Source organism: Scardinius erythrophthalmus, assembly GCF_964197995.2.
Source record: "Scardinius erythrophthalmus genome assembly, chromosome: 6".
Classification (NCBI taxonomy): Eukaryota; Metazoa; Chordata; class Actinopteri; order Cypriniformes; family Leuciscidae; genus Scardinius; species Scardinius erythrophthalmus.
In genome coordinates this window covers 39,422,531-39,445,829 of record NC_138226.1, presented here as the reverse complement: position 1 = coordinate 39,445,829, position 23,299 = coordinate 39,422,531, and the positions used below count along the sequence as shown (strand labels likewise).

At 37.9% G+C, this 23,299-nt stretch overlaps 1 protein-coding gene across 1 annotated transcript in view; it reads left to right on the top strand.

Annotated features, from left to right (window-relative positions):
* Positions 1-22,681, top strand: part of chn1 (chimerin 1) — a 67,381-nt gene extending 44,700 nt beyond the window's left edge. The window contains exons 7-13 of the mRNA XM_081368683.1: positions 6,416-6,493; positions 9,060-9,144; positions 18,079-18,252; positions 18,356-18,433; positions 19,870-20,007; positions 20,820-20,925; positions 21,661-22,681. Of these exons, the coding sequence (XP_081224809.1) occupies positions 6,416-6,493; positions 9,060-9,144; positions 18,079-18,252; positions 18,356-18,433; positions 19,870-20,007; positions 20,820-20,925; positions 21,661-21,832 (831 nt within the window). The 3' untranslated portion in view covers positions 21,833-22,681. The remainder of the gene's footprint in view (positions 1-6,415; positions 6,494-9,059; positions 9,145-18,078; positions 18,253-18,355; positions 18,434-19,869; positions 20,008-20,819; positions 20,926-21,660) is intronic.
* Positions 22,682-23,299: the final 618 nt, after the last annotated feature.

The following is a 23,299-nucleotide window of genomic DNA, read 5'->3' as shown; positions in this document are numbered from 1 at the left end:
GTGGGTGATATGAAAGGAGACATTTCATGGCGATGCAAATTTTCCAGCTCTTTTGAGATTAAAGAGTTCATTGTACTATAAATCACTCTAAATTTCAGAACTTAAAACGTCCTGTCCAGTCCTATAAGAGCATTTATTGAAAGGAGTGAAAGAGTAAAATGTGTTGTCTGATCGTGTGTAGCACCTTCTGCTCTGCAGATACGTTATTTAACAATATCTCTGATCATTTTAATCAGATATTAACCTTTTAAGCGTCGACTTCAGCTGTGATTTTCACCACGAATAGATGTGTGGGTAGAATAGTAAAATTACCGTATAGACTTTTCAACTTTATTAAAATTTTAAAAAGATCGTCAGAGCTTGTACATCCAATCAAACTCAAACTCTTGTTTTAATTTGGTAGAAGCGTCGAAATGAATCACATGCCAACATGGACCGGTAGAGCAGGTTTTGTGCCTATACAGTTCATGGGAATTTTACTACTTTTCAAAGTTTCATTTTCAAATCATTTTTGCTACAATAAAGTAATTTAGTACTGTGTTGGGTCATCAGTTGATGTCAATGGGTCCTGAAACAAAACAACTAATGATTTAGATTGCTTTACAACTAGGGTAATAAGTCATTTTACTGAATTATTGATGTAAGTGCTTTAGAAAAGAGGTGTGCTTGAAATCACTGCTTTTAAATCCTCGGTAATGTCTTGCCCCAAGTGTGATGCTGTAAATGTGATTTTTGATTTTTAGTGTTCTACAAACTGAGGGATGAGTCACAATTATTTATTATGAAAACAGCATGTCCAGATGTTGATGGAGCTGTATTTAAAGGTAGGGTAGGCCATTTGTTTAATAAACACTTTTTGTTATACTGGATGAAACTCTCTTCACACCCTGATAGCAATCAATAATAGAAGTGGTCTAAATATTAAAACATGTACATATATCTTCTGTGTAAATCTCTGGACCAGAAAAATTTTCATCCAAGCATTGCATTCAGTCCGAATGCAATGATACGATGTCCTACCTGACTGCCAACATAGGTATTTTCCTCCACGTCGTAGACAGACGTCAGACCGAGCGCCGCCTTTAACAGTTCATCCTGAACCAAAACATCGAGCTTATGTTGCGTTTATGTTTACGCCATGTCATGACCGTAATTACGAGATGGAAACCCGTGAAGTTCTGCCCAGAGCGGTTCACGTCCTCAGACTCGTAAAAATGCGTTTCTGGTGGTACAACTAGTTGTTTGCGTTCATTATTATTTTAATTGTATGTGCTTTGAGACACGAGGTAATAATCTGCTGTGATCGGTCATGTGTTTTGAAGGAGGCGTGGCTTTAGAGACGCTCTGAAGGGAGGGTGGGATCTCATGCTTTTAAAGCTAGCTCGCTATTGCTAGCATCTTCGAAATTGCCCACCCTACCTTTAACCAGGAATATTGCTTTAAAATTTGGTTGGAAAGTAATCTTGAGTTTAAAAGTGTAATTGAATCTTCACCATTAATGGCATCAAACAGGACTGCAAATATATATATATAATAAACAGGTTTGTTTGTTTGGGTTGGTTGAATTGACTCACAACCCAATGGTTGTCAAAACCAATTTAAAGCCTCTGATAATCTGAGCAATGTGGAATTACGTGAAAAGTATTTTAAAGGGGTCCTATTATGCTCATTTACAGGCTCATAATTTTGTTTATGGGGTCTACTAGAATACCTTTATCATTTAATTAAAAAAAAAAACTTTTTCTCATAATTTGCATTGTTGCAGCACCTGATTTCACCCTCTTTCTGAACGCTCACTTTTAGTTTCAGACCGCCTTCCGAAAAGCGCAGTAAGCTCTGATTGGTCAGTCGGCACCAGCCGGTTGTGATTGGTCCACCGCTTAGAGTGTGTGTCAGAAATGTAACGCCCCTTACCATTACCGGTGAGGACCAGCTCCGGAAACCTCCTGATCGGATGCCGTATCGGTCAAGAAGAACGCCTTTTATCCAAAGCGACTTACAAATGAGAACGATAGAAGCAGTTCAACTAACAATCGGACAACAATATGCAAGTGCTATGACCCTTCCCAGTTTAATCTAACGCAGTACGTGTACTTTTTTGAATTTTAATTTTTTATTTAGATAATAGATATAGAATAGAAGAGAAAGTGTTAGTATTAATGGATCAAGTGTTGCCGAAAAACATCCGACCTGCATCAAACTGCATCGTTCCGATAGGAGTTGTTAGGAAAATAAAGCACAACAAAAAGGTTGCAGTTGCACTGCTGAGAAATAGTGTTAAAGATATTGTGAATAGTGCTAAGTTAGTCGGCCTTAGGAAAGCTGAAAAAAGAGGGTTTAGATTCAGGGTGGACAAAACAGCATCTCTTGGACAAGGCGAAATCACACTACTAATGCAGCTCAACCGGGCCTAACCCCTTCTTTGCGTATACCTCAGGCAGAGTTATGAGGAATGAGGAACATTGTGACGTGTTCATCCCTGGAAGAAAACTCAAGACTACAATGGAGGCGTTTCAGGGAGTTCAGAAACACTGACACTGATATAGAGAAGAACTGCCTTTGTAACTTTGCAGAGCTTTTTCAGGCTCAAACAGCAACATTACACACTGAAGAAAGATGAACATGCAAATAAGCATAATAGGTCCTCTTTAATGAAATAATTATATCACCTTTAACAGTGATAAAGCTGACATCAGATCAGCATATGATATGAACAAATTGTGTTAGTCTCTCTCTCTCTCTCTCTCTCTCTCTCTCTCTCTCTCTCTCTCTCTCTCTCTCTGGCTGAGATAATGGCAGACCCATCAGGTGTTGTGTGTCAGACTGAATGAGGGATCGCGCAGACGGATGGATTTTCACTTGTGTGGTTTTGGGAGAAGAAAGGAAATGGCCTTGAATTAGCCATTCTTCGCCTCCGCCCATTTATGACCGTCGTTTTGCTCCAGACACTTTTGAGAAAGCAGGAAAATCAATCTTGTCAATTAGAGATCGGACAGAAAGCCCAGTTCCTGCCAGACACACTGTCCATACGGTCCTCGAAGCGGCGTGTGCGTGTGAAATGACCCGGGATGCCATGTTGAACACACACCTGGCGCAGGTAACAGTCGTGTGTGTGAAGGTCCTTGAGGTCTGCGGAGAGATGGGACACTCTGACGCGGAGCGTTTCATCTTTGCTCCAGCGGTTTCATATTCTCTGCCTCCGTTTGGCTTATTGATCTGGAAGCCAGAGGCGGGACGTCTCTCTACGTTTGGGCACTTTACTCTCTGTGCTGGAGAGAATCCTGTCCTCTATTGATCAAAGAGAAGCGTGTGTGTGTGTGTGTGTCTGGATCCAACACACTGCTTTGAGAAGAGAATCCAGCTGAGATGAGAGAGGAAGATTGAGGAAGAGTGTATTTGATATCATTAAATTTCAGTTCAAACTACAGATTAAAGAGTTCAGATTTGAAGAGCTTCACACATGCACCATGGTTAATTAATACAAAAAAATATATTTCTACATTTTATTAAAACGGCAGGAGTGGTGCTTGCCCATGCAAACTATAATAAAGCACAATATTACTGTATTTTGAATTAAATAAATGCAGTCTTTGTGAGCATAAAATACTCGCTTTCAAAGACATTAAGAAATGTTACCGACCCCAAACGTTTGAACTCTAGTGCATATGATATAATTTAATTTAATGCGCTTATTTTACACAAGATTTCCTTAAAATGAACCTCAAAAAACGCAGTTGTTGACCTCTCAAAACATCAGGCAATTATTAGCCAATGAATCATCCTTGCCGATATATCAGTGTGTCACTAATATACAGAATAATAATAGCACATAAACACAGACTGTTCAGACATAATCTCTGGCTGATCTTTTTGGGATCGTTTGTCTGATGCTGTCATTGTGATTTATGAAGTGTTCGTGTGTGATTGAGAGGAAAGACTCGTGCTCGTTTGTAAAGCAGGACGCAGATTTAATTACACACAGTACACCTGATGTATCTCAGTGTCCAATAAGGAAATTCACTCCAAGAATTGGGTTTAAATGTTCTTCTGGTGTCTTATTAATGTCTTATGACAAATCCATTTCATTGAACAGTAAATGTGACATGAAATATTGATTTGAAATGGCATGATACAAGAGATATGAAACTAGCACGTCTAAGATGTAGTTTGGACATCGGTTGGTCAGTTCAGCATCACTATAGAAAAAAAACACATTTGATCACAGAATTGACCAATCACAGTCAAGTATTCCAGAGGGCCAATGGTAATCATCGAATGGCAAAGGCTGTGATGTGAGGTTTGCAGCGTCTCAGAGCGGCTCGCTTCACCTTCACACAAACTCCATCACTGCATCAACAACACACGTTTCAAGAGTCACTTAGAAAGTGCATTTAACAGCTTCCGGTCCAAAAAAGGGAAACTTTAAAGGGATAGTTCACTTTGAAATTAAATTCTGGTATGTTTTAGCTTACCTCAAGGGCATCCAAGATGTAGGTGTATTTTTTTCCGCAGTAGTTTCAATTTTGATATTTTTTGGTCAAACTGTTCTTGTCTGTCAGTCATATAATGCAGGTCTATGGTCACTGTCTCAAAGAGCATGCACAGAGTCCAAATTAAAACAATTCCCCATCGTCCAAATTAAACAATTCCCCATCGTAAGTACACATTGATGGCCTATAGATATATACACTAGATGTCGCCTTAAAGACATTCGTTCCAATGAACTGCCGTAGCCAAGGCGACATCTAGTGTATATATCTATGCACCAGTCTGTCCACACGTCACACAGCAGGATGCGCTCGCGCCCTCAGATCACTTGGACGTGGCTGTGTATAAGAGGTAAAAACGATATAAATACTGTTCGTTTTCTCACACAAACCGCTCGTTTCGTGTCTTAGGCCATCAATGTGTACTTACGATGGGGAATTGTTTAATTTGGACGATGGGGAATTGTTTTAATTTGGACTCTGTGCATGCTCTTTGAGACAGTGACCATATACCTGCATTATATGACTGACAGACAAGAACGGTTTGACCTAAAAATATCAAATTTGAAACTACTGCGGAAAAAAATACACCTACATCTTGGATGCCCTTGAGGTAAGCTAAAACATACCAAAATTTAATTTCAAAGTGAACTATCCCTTTAAGGGCTCCCTGCATTTTTCCATCAAAATAAAAGTTTGATTGTTTAACGTTTTAAAATTGAGAATGGAAATAAATCTTTTTTCTTAAAATCTTGATTGTATTAAGTCATATTTCTTATATCATATTATAATTATTATGGTTAATGGTTGATCATTTGAAATTTTATAATAGACATCTATAAATATTAGTAATTTTACAGTTATAACAATATTTTTTCTGAAATAATCATTTTTGGGGGGTTTTACAGTGAAATATTTTAATAGTATCTTCATTTAGTATAATAATCATTATTATTATGATTTTATATTGATGTACAACCACAACATTTTACAGCTGTACAAACAAGCACAGCAAACCTGGATTTTTTTTGTATCGCAATTGGATTTTTTTTTGGTTTTACCCAAATCGTGCATCCCTAGTGCATAGTGTGGGTTGTGTTTATGGTACATCCGTGTGCTTTTATTAGAGGAGAATGAGCTCAGAGCTCATCCGTGACTCATTCACCTCTCATTACAGTCCTCTCTCTCTCTCTCTCTCTCTCTCTCTCTCTCTCTCTCTCTCTCTCTCTCTCTCTCTCTCTCTCTCTCTCTCTCTCTCTCTCTCTCTCTCTCTCTCTCTCTCTCTCTCTCTCTCTCTCTCTCTCTCTCAGCCCACTCATGCAGTGATTGGGGGGTTGGTTGCTGTAAGGTGGGGTGAGCTCACTGATAAAGCTCTGCTGGGATTGGCTGATTTGAGCTGTGTAATTCGGTGTGACTGTGTTTGGGTCCTCCCTCTCTCGCCCCCTCTCTCTCTCTTTGAGGCAGTGCTCCAGTGAGGATATCTTCAGCTCGCAGGCAGGACAGGATTAACTCAACAACTCATCTCATCTGCATATAGATGCCCAGGGAGAAGCACACACACACACACACACTCAGGACTTCATACATCCGTTGAAGAAACTCTATTTGGACTAATTGGATGGTCATATTGGCGATTGAATAGATTTTTTCCGGCATCAGATCTCTGGCAGAAGATGTAGTAGAGTCTGTTAGAAGACCTCGGAGTTGTGCAGAGTTTATTCGGTCGGTGTGTTTGGCGTGGGGTGGAGTGTGAGATGCCGTCCCGCGAGTCCTATGTTGTCCGTAAGCAGGAGAAGTCGCTGGTGCACAAGGCCAAGGCCGAGGGGAAGGAGCAGGGCATGGTGGCGGCGGCTCTGGGGATGAAGATGAGTCCTCAGAAACCTCCCGCCACGCTCTGGCAACCTCTCAAACTGTTTGCTTATTCGCAGCTCACGTCGCTGGTCCGGCGAGCCACGCTGAAGGAGAGTGAACGCGCGCCCAAGTACGAGAAAGTCCACAACTTCAAGGTAAGGACCTGCTAAGCCTCATGGCCTGCTATCATTGGATCATTTTACTAGAGATGATGTTGGCATGAAGACGTTATAAGAAAGGGGTTTTTGACGGATTTTTTAGGGGGGAAACGGAATTTAAAGTTTATTTTTGTTACTTGATTGGATTTTCTTCTTGTTGTTTAATGCATAAAGCTCACTTCGTTGAGTTTGATTTGTGCTTAAAACAACAACAAAAACTATTTGCTAATGGGATGAGAAAAAAAGTAACGTGGAAATGTTTTTTGGTGTATTACCAATAAATAATATTGATAATATTATTATATGTTGTGTATCAACATTGTTTTATATTCCATCAAAATGGTCCGTTCTTTTCTGTGAAAAATTACATTGAAATGTTTTGTAAATGTTTTGTTGTTGTGATATTATAAAAGAAAAAAAAGGAATAGCACAAATTTTTGCCCAAATTTTCAGATTTAAAAAAAAAAAAAATATATATATATATATATATATATATATATATATATATATATATATATATATATATTCTTATTTTATGCATAAAGCTCACTTGATTTAAATGGGATAAGAAAGTAAACTTAGTAATATGTTTGGTAAATAATATTGGTAATATTATCATTTGTGGTGCTTCAACATTGTTGTGCGTTCTTTCAAAATGGTCTACATTTTTCTGATTAATTGAAATGTTTTGTACATTTGAAGTCTTTGTGACATTATAAAAGTCTTTAAAAAGTAATACCACAACATTTTTAAGAATTTGAAGTTTATTTTTGTAATTTTGTTTCTTGTTTCATACATAAAGCTAGCTTAATTTAGTTTAATCTGTGCCTAAAACAAGAACAAAAGCTATTTGCTTTTGGGATAAGAAAATAATATTTTTGGTAAATAATGTTGGTAATATTATTATTCGTCGTCTATCAACATTTTTTTGCATTCTTTCAAAATGGTCTCAATTTGACCATGATTCATTTAAATGTTTTGGCAGTCTTATGTCATTTTTTAAGCAAATGTGTCGTAGGATGCTATGCAAATGTGATTTAAACGCGTCCCGAGGGGAGTGCTGTTGCCGTGGCAGCGGTGCAGGTTTCAGGAGACGTTGGAGGAGTTAACCGGGAATCTGTTTAAGGCCAGAGGTTCGGAAAAAAACAAATGGAATAAATGCATCTTCTGTTTGTGTTGGAGAGGAAAGGGAGCGCGGGGGTGACAGATGGAGAGATTAGGAACTGATAGAGGGATGGTAAACACATAGCAGTGTTTCCTCATTTGGCTTGTATCATGAGCAAGTCCTGCCGTCCCAGAACCCCCCTCATGTCCTCAACCTCACAGACTGCTGACTCCACACACAGCTCTTTCTGCTCCTTTCTTTCCCTCACGCCTGCTTTTTTCCTGTTTGCCGCATGGATATCCCCCGCTCTAGATGCTCAGATACTGGATGTTGGCTGGTTTCATCAGCAGGACGGTTAATAATAAGTTATATTTGTTAGAAACATGGAGATCATTTCACACTAAGCATTGCATCACAGTAAATAAACCCTGCTATAAGGGTGCATGTATTTACAGTCAAACCAAAATAGATTCAGACACCTTTAACATTTCTCACATTATCACAGTTCATTCACTATTAATAAAATATGACAAGAACTCAGAGTTATGAAATCAGTTGATATTTCACTGGTTTTGGTTTTTCTGTTAGACTGTCTCACAAATGAACTAGGTTGAATATCTGTCAGCTGTTAAATGTAACTACACAATTAGATAATACCAATTTAGCTCAACCAATTACCAAGTTGTTCAGTCTGTGTGTAAAAAGGTCAGTTAGCAATTAAAGTAAAAACACATGGTCAGGTCAAAGTGTCTGAATCATTTTTGCTCCCAAATTTTTTTTATAAATGTTACTGGTAGTCACTGTATGAAGGATTTTTGGGTATAATATGTCACAGTTTGCTTAATTTTGAACTATGAACTATAGTGTCTTGCACCCACTAGTAAAAAAAAGATAAAAAAAAATGATATGTGGTGTCTGAAGAATTTTTGGTTTGACTGTACAAGAAATATATAGAAGAAAGAGAAAGAGTACAGAGACTATGAAACTATAGCACATCAGTGTTTTAGGTAAACTGAACCCAGAGACGACTCTCAGTTCTACAGTTAAGAATAAGAAACAAGGCTTTCTTTTGATAATCATGTAAACCACATGCCTTTCTTTGTCCTCTTTTCCATAAACCGCTCAAATCCCCACTGCTCTGTAAATATTAAATCATTTATCTTCCTCAGGCCTCTTTTATATGTAATTAGGGCACTTCTCGGGTTGATGTCAGTTTGATGTACACTGATTTCATCATCTACTGTAAGACGGTCGTGGTGTTTCTGGTGGGTCCCGTACCAGTCTGATTGGACGAGCTGTTACCTGGAGAGAGCGAGCGAGAGAGCAGGGCTTTCCTCTCTCTCTCTCTCTCTTTGATTAATTGAGATCAGCTTTGACTCACGCATTCATCTTTATTAGCAGGTGTGAGCGGCTCACGGGAGCAGGAGTGTGTTCACGTGTCGTGTGTTTGTCCCGCAGGTTCACACCTTCAGAGGGCCACACTGGTGCGAGTACTGCGCCAACTTCATGTGGGGACTCATCGCTCAGGGAGTCAAATGTGCAGGTAAATACACACACACACACACCGGATGCAAACATCACCCTGGGAATCAGGTTTTTCACCTATTACCATAGCTTTTACATAGTTATTATGTTATGACGTAGTTATTACTACAGTTTCATTTGATTATATTTTATAATATGTGTTCTATATTAACATACATTCATATATATATATATATATATATATATATATATATATATATATATATATATGTGCCCATATATCATTTTACACAGGAGAACTTAGTTTCAAACTATCTCACTTAAAGTCCCTATTTTAACATTTATTTTGTCTGAGAATGGATGAATTTACCAGATTTAAAATTTTGGAGTTTTTTTATTTTTATTTTTATTTTATTTATACTGTGAGTGTGAACTCAAACAGAAGCTCCTGAAGTTTGGATTTTTCCCTTTAGAAAGTTATACCTGGATGTTCTAGATTTCCAGATGAAGTTTTATCCCAATCCCTAAGCAAGTTATGGCCATTTATTACAACATTATTATTGTAGGCGCTTTTCAGTGAAAACTGGTGTTTTTTTATTTACTGACAATGTCCGAAAAAATTCAGAAAGTAAATAGAAACATTATTATATAATAACAGAACACTGAAGCAAAAGTTACTTGCGTGCGGTCCATAAGCTGCGAATGCTCTGCATACCCAAGCCATTTGTGGACTTGCTAATTAACATTAACAGTATAAACATTAACGCTCTGTTGTTATGTGTCGTCATCACTGTCCTGCGTTCTCATTGGTTTGCGATCTGTTGCGTTCTCATTGGTTTACGCTCTGTTGTTATGGATCATCATCACTGTCCTGCGTTCTCATTGGTTTGCGATCTGTTGCGTTCTCACTGGTTCACGCTCTGTTGTTATGGATCGTCATCACTGTCCTGCGTTCTCATTGGTTTGCTGGCATATGGGGTATTTAATACGCTGTCCGCGAATCGCTCGCCCAAGAGGAAAAATGTGCTGCTGCTGCCAGAATTCGATCACGAAAATCACATTGTATTTGATACAAAACTAAATAGACTAAATTAAGTGGAAAAAAGTGAAACCTGAAATTATTTTCAGTATTTCGTTTCTCCATAAGGAAATTTATTGTTAACAAAAACATATAAACTGTTAAAGATAGATCTACTGTAAGTAGACCTACTGTAACTATCTGAGGCTGTTAATCGTAGTATATGTGTTTGTTAAAGTCATCAGTTTGCATATTTTTAAAGCATACTTATATTTTTATTATAGCTACTTACATTTATTCTAATTACATTTTACTTATAATAGGCTTCTAATATTGATTATTTTATGCTTATTTTTAACTCAATAAAAAAAAAAAACTTCTGGCATACATTTAAATTTGTCTTATTTGTCGTCACTCATTTAGATGTGTGTCCTCAGTCGATGCGCCGTACCGTTTAAAGAGAAGCATGTCGTTTCTCTGACACTAGCGCCACCTAGCGGAATTACAAAAATACCGCACATTTTGTCCCTTTCGCGCGTCGCGCTTGACACAAATCAGATACAACTCAACTGCTTTTACGGGTGCTTGTGAAAGCATCAACAGGTAAATGTAGGCTACTTTCAATTAAAATTTCAATTTCTATTATATATAAAACTTTCGCTGTGTTGTGTCGTAGCAGTAAGCAACTAAGCAGTGAAGGCGAAACCCATCCAACGTATCTCGTATCTGCACCAGGTGCATTTTTGACATAAAGCGCATCCAGCATACCCGGTTAAAAAAAGTCACCACTCGCCACTGATATATATATATATGTGTGTGTGTGTATGTGTATGAAGACTTCAGATGCATAAGCCTCTAAGTGCCATCTGAAATTTTCTTCTAAAATGAGTATTTTTATCAAGCTTGTATATTTAAGTTTAGTAATTTCACTTTAATGACAATTAATAGGTCATTTTCATTGCCATTAAAGTGAAATAAGTGAACACAAACATACAAGCTTGATAAAAATGATCATTCTAGAAGAAAATTTCAGATGGCACTTAGAGGCTTTTGCATCTGAACTCTTCATATATATATATAATATTCAATATAAACATAAACGCCAAACACATAGTGCAGCACTAAGTAGAGACAACAATTGTGAAAATTGTCTTGTGAAACAAAACCTATGTTTATTGGTTGAGTAGATGATAGTTTCAACCAATCTGGGCATGGGGGCGGGACTTAGCATCATTAATCGTTTCTGTTTGGCTCAGAGGAACAAACCGCATGGGTTTCTTTGACGAATCAATGCTGATCAAAACTTGATGAGGCAATCACATTCACTACGGAGCCTCTGAATGTCCGACTCGGACAAACACGACCCCATGATGCCATACACACGATGAATCTCCTCTTTTCGAAACTTTTTAAAGCACACAGATTGGATTAGCGATTCAAAAGTTATTAAACATTTAAGTACAATAGTGATTTTTAGCTGTGGGCGGCTGTTTTCCCCCTCTTTTCTTTAAAAATAAAATAAAAAAAACACTGTGTATAAGCAACACTTTTATCATTTGTTTCTGCTTCTTCTTTGCCTGTGTTTTGATCAGGAGATTCAGTTCTCTTTCAGAAGATGTGTAATAGCGCCCCCTACCGTATCATAACAGTGAAAACACGGAGAGCCGGATAATTCCGTCAATGGCGCAGAAAGAGTTAATAATCTAAATCTGTTTCCACTATAAAGAACTATAAAGGAACTTCACTCCTCAGTCTGTTTGAGGAATTGCAATTCAATTTGGTCCATGAACTGTTGTGTACACTGTTGTCGTCTTCTCCCCTTCGTCACTGTAACCGTCATTACTTTCACCTCCGCTTGTGGTTTACACATGTTCTCTTCATAGACCTTTGTTGTTGGTTACAAACAGTTTATTAACTTAAGTTTCACACTTTTTTCACACCATAATAAACAAAGGAAGTCAAATGCGGTGGTTTATACCTACATTTATGTCATTAAGTATTTTAGGTACTTTCCACTCATATAGCGTTCAAGTATTTTTATATTTACGCATATATGGCATTACTTTAAAAGCAAGCAAAATAATGTGTGTGAGTGTGTGTGTGTGTGTGTGTGTGTGTTTGTGTGTGTGTGTGTGTGTGTGTGTGTGTGTGTGTGTGTGTGTGTGTGTGTGTGTGTGTGTGTGTGTGGAGCTCATATAGGTCAGTGTGTTCACTCTGGATGAGGAGTATATGAATGCTGATTAGCGTGTGGACAGAGTGAACATAGACTGGCCTACATCTGCAAGAAGCAGTCTGAACACTGGCATCAAGATGAAAGCAGACTATTTATATATGTTATTCTTTTCTACAACAGACATGTTTTTAAAAGAAAATGTCCGTTAATTGTTTTTTCGGTGCAAAAAAGGATGTTTTTAAATACACATTAGGGGACATACACATTATCTCTGTTGAATTCAGTTTTGTTCTTTAAAGGAATGATATTGTGGTTGGTCGGTTGTGTATGTTTTAATGATTTATTTATACGATAATGTGAGTGACACATGTGTTTTCATGAACTGACTTGATGAATAATGCATGAAACTATTTTGAAAGCATCTTGTGTTCAAAATCCCTTATTCTGAGACCCTTTTTACGCTACTTGCATCCACCTCGTTTTCTCATCTCTCTCTCTCCACCCCTCTCTCTCTCCACCCTCTCTCTCTCTCTCTCTCTCTCTCTCTCTCTCTCTCTCTCTCTCTCTCTCTCTCTCTCTCTCTCTCTCTCTCTCTCTCTGTCTCTGTCTCTCTCTCTCTCTCTCTCTCTCTCTCTCTCTCTCTCTCTCTCTCTCTCTCTCTCTCTCTCTCTCTCTGTGATGCCACCAGAAACTAGGGCATTGAAATCTCATTTGATGTAGAGATTTGCATTCAGCGTTGCGATCTGACATGCTTTCTTCTTTCTTTTGCTTTGTGTGTGTGAGAGAGTGAGACTGGGAGCTGTGTGCTGGGTGTCTGCCAGCCCCAGTGCCCGGGCATGTTGTGCCACATTGCCTCTTGAGAGGATAGAGAACACACACACACACACACACACACACACACACACACACACACACACACACACACACAGACCTCCCTCGGCCCAGGCCATCATGGCAGAGGCTGAAAACAAAGCTGGCATGTCTTTATAATGAGAAGAGGGGCTGAGAGCTCTTTACACACACGCACACATTGAAATTCAGCGCTCGTAGCAGCACTGGGTCACACGGTGTGTGAATTTCAGGAGACTGGAACACTCTCACAGACGAGAAAACACCTGAATAAAGCCCAAGATATTTGCTTTATAACACCTCTGACTTTAAGTCATGCATGTTCTTAATGCATTATGTTCAGAATGCTTTATAATATGCATATATTTTTCATAAATGATTGTAACCCCAGTTGCATTTTCACATGATAAAACCTGAAAATGCCATTAGATAAATGCATTAAAATGCATGTCTATATTGTAACTGTGGCTTAAGCAAAGTAATTGACTCTGGTCCATTGAATTATTGAAAATGAATGTGCAGATGATGCAGTTTCTCCTTGGGCGTGCATTAATTTCTAATAATTTGATGGAACAGAATCATTTACAGTAGATTATTGTGTGTTTTCTCAGACATTGCGAATGCATTATAATGCATTTTGCAAGGTTATCATTAACTAAAACTTTAAAGTCTCCCTGTAGTCAACCACTGTATCCCTTAAAACTCATCTTTGATCACCACAATTACATATTTAAAAGTTTTTTTTCTCCTCGAAAAAAATTATTCATGCCTTAAAATAGGTTGAATGTACATGTAACTACACTCTTTGCCTCATTTAGTATATGCGGTATATACTAAATGAAATAAAATATAAAAAAATATATTTCAGTTTCAATTTTTAACTAAAACGTATACAGAACTATACTGAACTATACTAAAAACTAAAAATTATATAGACATATTTTTAAAAAAAACTTTAAATGACAAAAAAAAATGACAAAAACAATAAACTAAACATTTTAAAAAAAATTGGAAAAAATTATAAGCAAACAACTACATTACTAAAACCTTTATCTAAAATCTTTCAACAAAAAAAAATCGAATTCAAAATATGACCTAAAACTATATTAGTGATGCTATGATGCTAAACAATTAGTATAATGCATTTTAAATACTGGCTTCAAATAACCCCCCTTTTTTTAATCTAATAACACTTGAAAATCTGTTATAGTTGATCTGTCCCGATGGCGTAAAGGTCGTGCAGAGGTGTGTTTGTGATGAACAAGGGCTCACACACTGACCTCAGCTCACACACTGCACGCATTAGAGACGTGCCCTCTATCAGCGCCTGTCTCCTCCGCTTATCATAAACCTCGCTCTTCTTTCTCTAAAATAATTACAGTTCTGCACGGCTGAAGTCTCACGACGACAGAGGCGCTCAAGGGGCCGTTTTTAATCACACGCCGCAGAGTCTTTACAATGAGTGTCAGCGGATAATTCATATACACTCTTTAAAATATTCTTCACGCTAAGAAATAATGGGATCTGTGCACTGAAAGCTTCTTTTAGGGACCCGTAATGGTTCTTCTATATGGCTTTGCTGCACACACACAAAAAACAAACATTATTTTTAAGTGTGTATTTGCATGGATTTAGATTAGACTTCATTTTAATTCCAGGAGTCGAAAGAAGAAGAAAAAATCTATTGCCACATTGTTTTGAGGGTAAAAAAGATGAATCCAGATGCCAGCTATAGATTATATTTTGGGGATTATATGATCCCGACTTGTTTACACGACTTGAATTCTTCATCTTCCATGTGTTCAGTTGTTTAGTGTAACCGTACTCTGATCATAATGAAAGACAGCTGAAAAGACTAGTAGTTTGGCATAATCATTTTTGTTATGGTTTCTTAAAAAAGCAGTTCTAAAATAATATTTTTTTAAATAAAATTGTCCACCAATCGCCAGTGTCATTTGTTGTCATGTGACAGGAGAACATAAAACAGGAAACAATGCCGTAGAGAGAATTTTCAAATTTTCTAGAAAATATCACATAATTTGACTTTTATGACATCGTAACTTTATGCTCATGATCGAAAATGACATGGTTTGCTTTTACCTTTATTGAAAAAAAAGTGCAGTACACATCAGTCATTAAATCTTTTTTTTTTTTTTTGTGTGATGAAATTAACGTGAATACAAAGATTATATTTCTAAGAACATGGCACATGCATTTTAATATAGGTTTTTGCTTTTCATCATCCTTAAAGGATAATTCCGGTATTTAGCAATAATTAGGTATCTGACGATGGGTCCTGTCTCGACTTATTGACTCGTCTAGAATCGCCTTTGTCGGCTTCAGAGTGGCTGGCTACGGGCACGCACGAACATGGCCTTAAAACAACCCTGAACGTTCGTTTTCAAAACTGTGCAACTCATTTGTTAGTTGGTTAGTGATGTTCGTTGATGTTCCAAAACAAGTAGCGTAGCGAAATACAGTTTCTGTCGTGTTTTATTTGGCATTTTGTAAAATCCCATTGATTTCTGCTGGAGGACTCATTGCTCGTTGATATTACTGCGCTTCAGACTCAAATATCGAGCGGAAGTTTATACGCGGTTGTGAGATATCTGAAAAAATAGATCCACTATAGCAAATAACACGGATTGAAATCATACATTGCGCCGATATATTTGTTTTTAATCATCAACGAACACCACTAACCACTCGGTGAGTTGCACAGTTTTGAAAACTAACGTTAAAGGTTGTTTTAAGGCCATTTTCGTGCATGCCCGTATCCAGCCACTCTGAAGCGGTCAAAGGCAATTCTGAACCAGTCAAAAAGTCGAGACAGGACCCATCGTCCACCACTCTAGTTCATCCAAAACAAACCAGAAAAGAGACTCAAAGTGCTAAATACCGGAATTATCCTTTAATAGGGATGTACTGATATAACATTTTTGGCCGATACGATAACCGATATATTAGCCGATAAATCTAAATCCGAATTTTTTTTTACTTTTGAAAGCCTGATTACAAAAACAAAAGTCTCACCATACGAGCCATGTTCGTATTATAATTGTATGTAGCCTCCATGACATACTTGCGCTGCACATGTTGCAGAAATGAGGTCTGGTGTCGCCTGCAGGACTCTCTCTCTCTCTCTCTCTCTCTCTCTCTCTCTCTCTCTCTCTCTCTCTCTCTCTCTCTCTCTCTCTCTCTCTCTCTCTCTCTCTCTCTCTCTCTCTCTCTCTCTCTCTCTCTCTCTCTCTCTCTCTCTCTCTCTCTCTCTCTCTCTCTCTCTCTCTCTCTCTCTCTCTCTCTCTCTCCTCCAGGTCACGTTGTTTTGAGTGTCTCTCACACTGAACTCATCTGCCCTGAGCTCTCTCTCTCTCTTTCAGCTGCTTCTTGTTTCTATTTTCCCAGTCTTCCTCTTTTTTCTGTCTTCATCCATGTCTCTCTGGTGCTTGCTTTGAAGCAGCTGGCCCATTTAGGAGGCCACATTATATATTAATCAGCTAATTTGCCTACATTTGCATATGGCGTGTGAGCCCTGGAGTCTGTCTGCACTGGTTGCATGGGTGCAGTTGAAGGGTTGGTTCGTGTTTACTGTTTAAAAGAACCAAGTCAACGCTGATATGTGATTTTATTATTAGTAGTAGTATATATATCTTTTTTATGTTAAAGTTTCTCAAGTTAATTTCCCGGAAGTTTGTTTGAGCGGCCTGACCTAACATTGGCTCAACCAATAGCATGAGTTGGGGGGCGGAGCTATCAGTTTGTCCCACCAATGGAAGACAGAGGGAATGTTTGAGAAAAGAGTTATTTTTGTAATTCGGGCTCATTTGTGAAACGAGCAAAAAAAATATATATATATAAACTTATACTTTATCGGCTCTTATGTAAATTGTATCATTCTTATGTAAATGTTCATACAGATATTCTTGCATAAATTGTCACATTTGATGTAAATTATAACAATTTGCATATTTTGCTTGTGTCTGATGGATTCAGATTTTTAGTTTAGCATTTCCTTATCTTTGCAGTAAAACAATTGAGTTTGTGTTTGTGGGCTCTATTTCTTGTAGTTATTAGCATTATTTTAGAGAAAATATACTTTTGCTTTATTATTCTTGGTTTGGTAACACTTTATGTACCATAGTAATAACAGTACATTATGCATAATTACATGCAACTAACCCTCAACCAAACCCTAACCCTACCCTAACCCTATAGTAAGTACATGTAGTTAATTAATATTACTCAGTACTTAAATATATAAATAACCCTTGGTTTATTAATTGGTACTATAATTGTACTTAAATTGACATTTTGAATTCTGTCGTAATTTACTCATGACTGCATGACTTTCTTTCTTTTGTGGAACATAAAGAAGATATTTTGTGGAAATCAATATTCACCAAAATTGACTGGTTACCAACATTCTTCAAATATTTTTCACAAAAGAAAGGTTTGGAACAACATGAGGGTGAATAAATAATGAGAGAATTTCCATTTTTTTGGCTTGACTATCTCCTCAATTATCTCCTCTGATGTGAATAACACACACTTCACTCCTCCGGGTTCTCAGAGATTTATTTTTGGGCCTTATGAAGCTGTTAGGGGCCTGAAATTGCTCATGCATATTTTATAAGGCACCATTTGTAGTCCTGGCATGTTCTGTCGTCGGCCAAGGTGACACCGTTGAAATCCCCGTCAGCCAATCAGAGCGGCTGACATCACTGATCAGGGGTCAGGAGAGGTCCCTAATTAAGCAGAACGAAAGCTCAGCATTCTGGCTCTAATTTAACTACAGCATATCAACTTCAGGATCAATAATATCGGCGTGAAACTGCACACGCCACACACTTATTCAGTCATTTCAGCACGCTGGATTGATCGCTTTATTTGCTGATTTATTGACCTTGTGTTGTTTAGACAGGAGTAATGGAGTAAATGTGTGTGTTCCTCAGACTGCGGGTTGAACGTCCATAAGCAGTGCTCTAAGATGGTGCCGAACGACTGCAAGCCGGACCTGAAGCACGTGAAGAAGGTGTACAGCTGTGACCTCACCACGCTGGTCAAGGCTCACAACACCAAACGGCCCATGGTGGTGGACATGTGCATACGAGAGATCGAGTCACGAGGTGATCACATACTGAACACACACTTCTGTTAACTATTCCCATCGCCAATGTTAGGACATTTATGGAGCATTATGTGTTCTGTAACACACGTTTTGTGTCTCAGGTTTGAAGTCTGAGGGTCTCTATCGAATCTCTGGATTCAGTGACCTAATCGAAGATGTGAAGTTATCGTTCGACAGAGGTGAGTGGCGTTCCGCCTGATCGTGTACAGGATTGATCCGTCACGACCCACACATGCCCACACACACATCTGTGTGTGTAATCCTGACGAATGGCACGCACATGCTCACCGCTGCTTTTTTTAGGTCACCCTTTGTCTTGCATCTAGAGCTGTGGGTTTATGTAATGTGAAATAGGGTGAGCTGCTTAGATGTTAAAGTGGCACATTTGTGGGAGGATTTCCGCCCATCTGTTCGTATCCATGAACATTACTGTTTCATAATGACTCTTAGATGATACAAGGACAGTGAGAGAGAATATCATCACGTTAGAGAGAAACAAACAATGTGATCTCTACAGGTTTCCACCGCTGCATTATTTCTAGGACTAAAAAAGATCCTGTAGGAATTTCAGTTTATCAAGTAGGATCTTTTCGGATTCTTCTAGCGATTACATGTACAGTGATTCCTGTTGTTTTATTTAGTACCCATCAGCGTTTTTACTTTTAACTAAAACTAAAAATATCAAAAATCCCTTTTATTAATTGAAATAAAGCTGAAATAAAATGCACTATAATATTAGATGAAAAACGAAGACGTACAAGTCTTCTCTGTTGTGCCGTTTATCCGAGTGAAACGGCTCCTCAAACCAGAACACATGTGGGCGGGGCTTTATTTTGTCCGTGGGGAACTGATTGGATAGTTGTGGTTTGCTATTGGAAGTTATTTTGATTAAGATTATGAAGACACATGAATTTAAAAAAATGATGTGTACGCATAAATCATTTATAATAAGTACTGCAATGCTCCAAAGTAGAAAAATTATGCATTTTGATTTCAAGGTGACTTTAAAATAAGTTGAAGTACTAAAAGAACGAAAAACTGAATAAGCTAAATAGATATATTTGACAAAAAAATGACAAAATCATATAACAAAATTACTAAAACTTAATCTAAAATGAAAATAAAATACAAAAAAAAAAGTTTGGAATACTTCATGTTTTTGGAGAAAGTCTCTTCTTCTCACCAAAGCTGCATTCACTTGATCAGAAATACAGTAAAACTGTGGTATTGTGGAATATTATTAAAATTTTATATTTGAATATATTTTAAAATGCCATTTATTTCTCTAATGAAAAAGCTGAATTACAGTAAGATGGTTTATCACACAAATATTAATCTGTTTTCAATATTGATAATAATCACAAATGTTTCTTGAGCATCAAATCATCATATTAGAATGATTTGTGAAGGATCATGTGACACTGAAGACTGGAGTAATGATGCTGAAAATTCAGCTTTGATCACAGGAATAAATTACAGCTTAACATAGAAAGCATTATCTGTTATTTCAGTGGCATCTTAACACTAAATTCCTGGCAGCGTCACTGCACAAGAATCCTCACAACCTCAGAATAAGGAAACGTTAGCTAAACGTGTCTGTGTTCAATGTGTTCAGATGGAGAGAAAGCAGACATCTCCGTCAACATCTATGAAGACATCAACATCATCACAGGTGCTCTTAAACTGTACTTCAGGGACCTTCCGATCCCCGTCATCACGTACGACGCGTACCCACGCTTCATCGAGGCCGCCAGTGAGTCGCACGCCGGATCTCTCTATCAGTGGATGTGTCTTTCCTGCATACTCAAAACCTGCAACACTTTACAATAAGGTTCATTAGTTAATGTGAACTAAGAATGAACTATACTTCTACAGCATTTACTAATCTTAGTTAATATTAATTTCAACATTTACTAATACGTTATTAAAATCAAAGGTTGTATTTGTTGACATTAGTTAATGAACTAACATGAACAAACAATGAATAGCTGGATTTTTATTAGCAAAGATTAAAAAATGCTGTAACAAATGTAGGTAACACTTTATTTACAGTGTCCTTGTTACATGTTACATGTACTTTTATAGTAATAACAGTAAATTATGCATATTTACATGCAATTAACCCTCAACCAAACCCTAACCCTATAGTAAGTACGTGTAGTTGCTTAATATTACTCAGTACTTAAATATATAATTACACTGTTACAATCACACCTTAAAATAAAGTGTAACCCAAATGTATTGCACATTGTTAGTTCATGTTCGTTAATACATTAACTAATGTTAACTAATGAACCTTATTGTAAAGTGTTACCAATTTTTGTATTTATTTATGCACTTTTCATGTCTATTCCTTGAAAGTAATCGCAGACATCAGGGTTTTACGCTTTAAAATCGCCCTACATTTTTTGGTAACAGGATTGAAACAATTGCAGACCACAAATAGAATGAACAGATAATACAGCGGCTCATATAAATGTGACATTTGATATCCCGTGTTGAGTTGTGTTGTCATGCCTCTAGATAGTGTTGCCGGTTTTTGACGCGTTTGCTTGTTTGTGTCAGAGCTGACAGACCCAGACGAGCGTCTGGAGGCTCTTCATGAAGCGCTGAAGCTGCTGCCTCCGGCTCACTGCGAAACACTGCGCTATCTAATGGCACATCTAAAAAGGTGAGGAACTATAATAAAGTCAAAGGAAATCAATCATCTGTAGGAGTTTCTTTTGTCCTTGGACAATACACCAGGTATTAAGATGTGTTTTGGTGGATCGGATCACAAGTGGACGAGGGAGACACATTCCCGTTCACACCTGGTGTTTTAATCCGTCTCTTTTGTCCACTTTCAACCACTTCTGTCCTGATTTCTTCAAGGGGAGGGTCTATGGGGGGGTAAATGAATGGGATTTTTCAGATCTTTCAATCTAATGGACAAAATAAGCTTGTGTAATTTACATATGAACGCACATAAAGACGACGGAAAAACATAAATAGCATCAGCTTTAGTTTCTGCTCAAGACCAGCGGAACGCTTTGAGTGTGTGTTAGAAATCAGGAATGGTGAGAGAACATTGTGCCTGGTACATTTTTCCCCATCTGGCTAGCGTTCTTCCCATATTTGTTACTCATAATGTCAGCAGACGAAGAGCAGATGGTCTTTTGTGGCTGTTTGAACACATTCGATCACATGAGCGTTTACACTACGAAAGCAATCCGGTCTAATGTGTTTTCAACCACCTCTGGAACTGGTCGAAAGTGGACAAGTGGACACTGTATTTAATGTCGTCCACTTGTGATCCGATCGACCAAAAGACATCTTAATACCAGGTGTAATTTAAACAGGGTCTGCATGACCGGTAGAGTATGTGCATTTTAAGATGGGTTGTCTCACATGTTGTGTGTGTGTGCAGGGTAACTCAGAACGAGAAGGATAACCTGATGAACGCTGAGAACCTCGGGATCGTGTTCGGGCCGACTCTGATGCGGGCGCCCGACCTGGACGCCATGACGGCTCTGAACGACATCCGCTACCAGAGGCAGGTGGTGGAGCTTCTCATCAAGAACGAAGACATCCTCTTTTAGCGTGAACGCACCACGACACTGTTGTGTTTTTGTCTGGACTTGAATATGAAGGACTCTTGTATTACAGTATTTTTTGGAGCAGTTCTCACCGTTCCTTCCCCCGTCTGATGGGTGATGCTCCTGTATCTTGCATGTCTTCCTCCCCATTTTTGTCGGGGGTCGCTGAAGCTGAAGGGGCGGAGCTCCGCACAGTGGGCGTGGCCTACTTCAGCATTATTATGGGATGGTCGTCTCGTCTGCCGCTCGAGTCCGACAGATCGCGCTTCGGTTACAAACGGCCGTTTTTGTTTTGTTTTTGTAAAACATTGTGAGTTTGATATCGTCAGTTTTGGAGACACTTTATCTGAAGAGCCGTGAATGAAGACGGTGACGTTGTTCAGGCGTAATAATCTCCTCATTTGATACATAAACTCTTCCGACAATCCTCAGTCATCATTCATATTGCTCTTTCTGCTGGACTATGAGAGGTTTGTGATTCCCGTATGCGTATGCGTATGCTATGAATGTTTATCTTCTATGACATATGTATGGCTCTGCAGGTAAAGTGACACCAGTGATTTTTCAAAATCTGTGATTTGGTTTTATTTTTTGGTCGTTTTTTTACTCCTTGCGTCAGGTGGATCTGACTCTGTTCTGCCTTCACATGCCAGACCTCTGCACGAGAGTCCAACACAGAGATTTCTGCTGTAGACACACACGTTCAGGAAGAACATTTCATAATCCTTGATCTAGACTTGCCTTTAGAAAACCTTCTTACACTCTCAACATGACTGGTTGATGTTTTGGGTTCTGTGTTTTTTGTATTTGATTTGAGCATGAATAAGTTAATTTATTAAAATGTACTTTTAGTACTGTGCTCTGAGTCATTTAATTCATAAAAATAAAAAAGATCCATTAAAGTTACAGATTCACCGATACTAAATTTAACTTGAAATAATGTCAGTCCTTATTTGATAAATTATATTTGAAAATTGTCTTTAAAATATGGAACATTCCATAATATTGTGACATCATCATGGAGCGTTTCTGCAGCATGATGGAACGACAAGTAAATCATTTCATTTCACTTCCTAAATTTTTACACAAATTGAGTTGACTAAATTAAAGATATATATATATATATATATATATATATATATATATATATATGTTACCGGCAAAGTGTGAAATCCCGGTATTGTACAGAATGCCTGATGGTTTTTGGCAAAAATACATTACCTAATTCTATAAATTACCTAGGTATTCTATAGAATGCCGGATTACACACTTTGCCGGTAACATATATATATATATATATTGTAATATTTGGTTGGTATAATAATATATTTTGTTTCATTTTATGTCCTGAAACCACCTCCTTTTACTGACCCTTTGTTGAAAAAGAAAGGAACATGATTATCGTGTCCCCTATTCTGGACAGCTCTGCATATTTTGAGAATAATTATAAGAAGTGCATTGTGTTTTTGT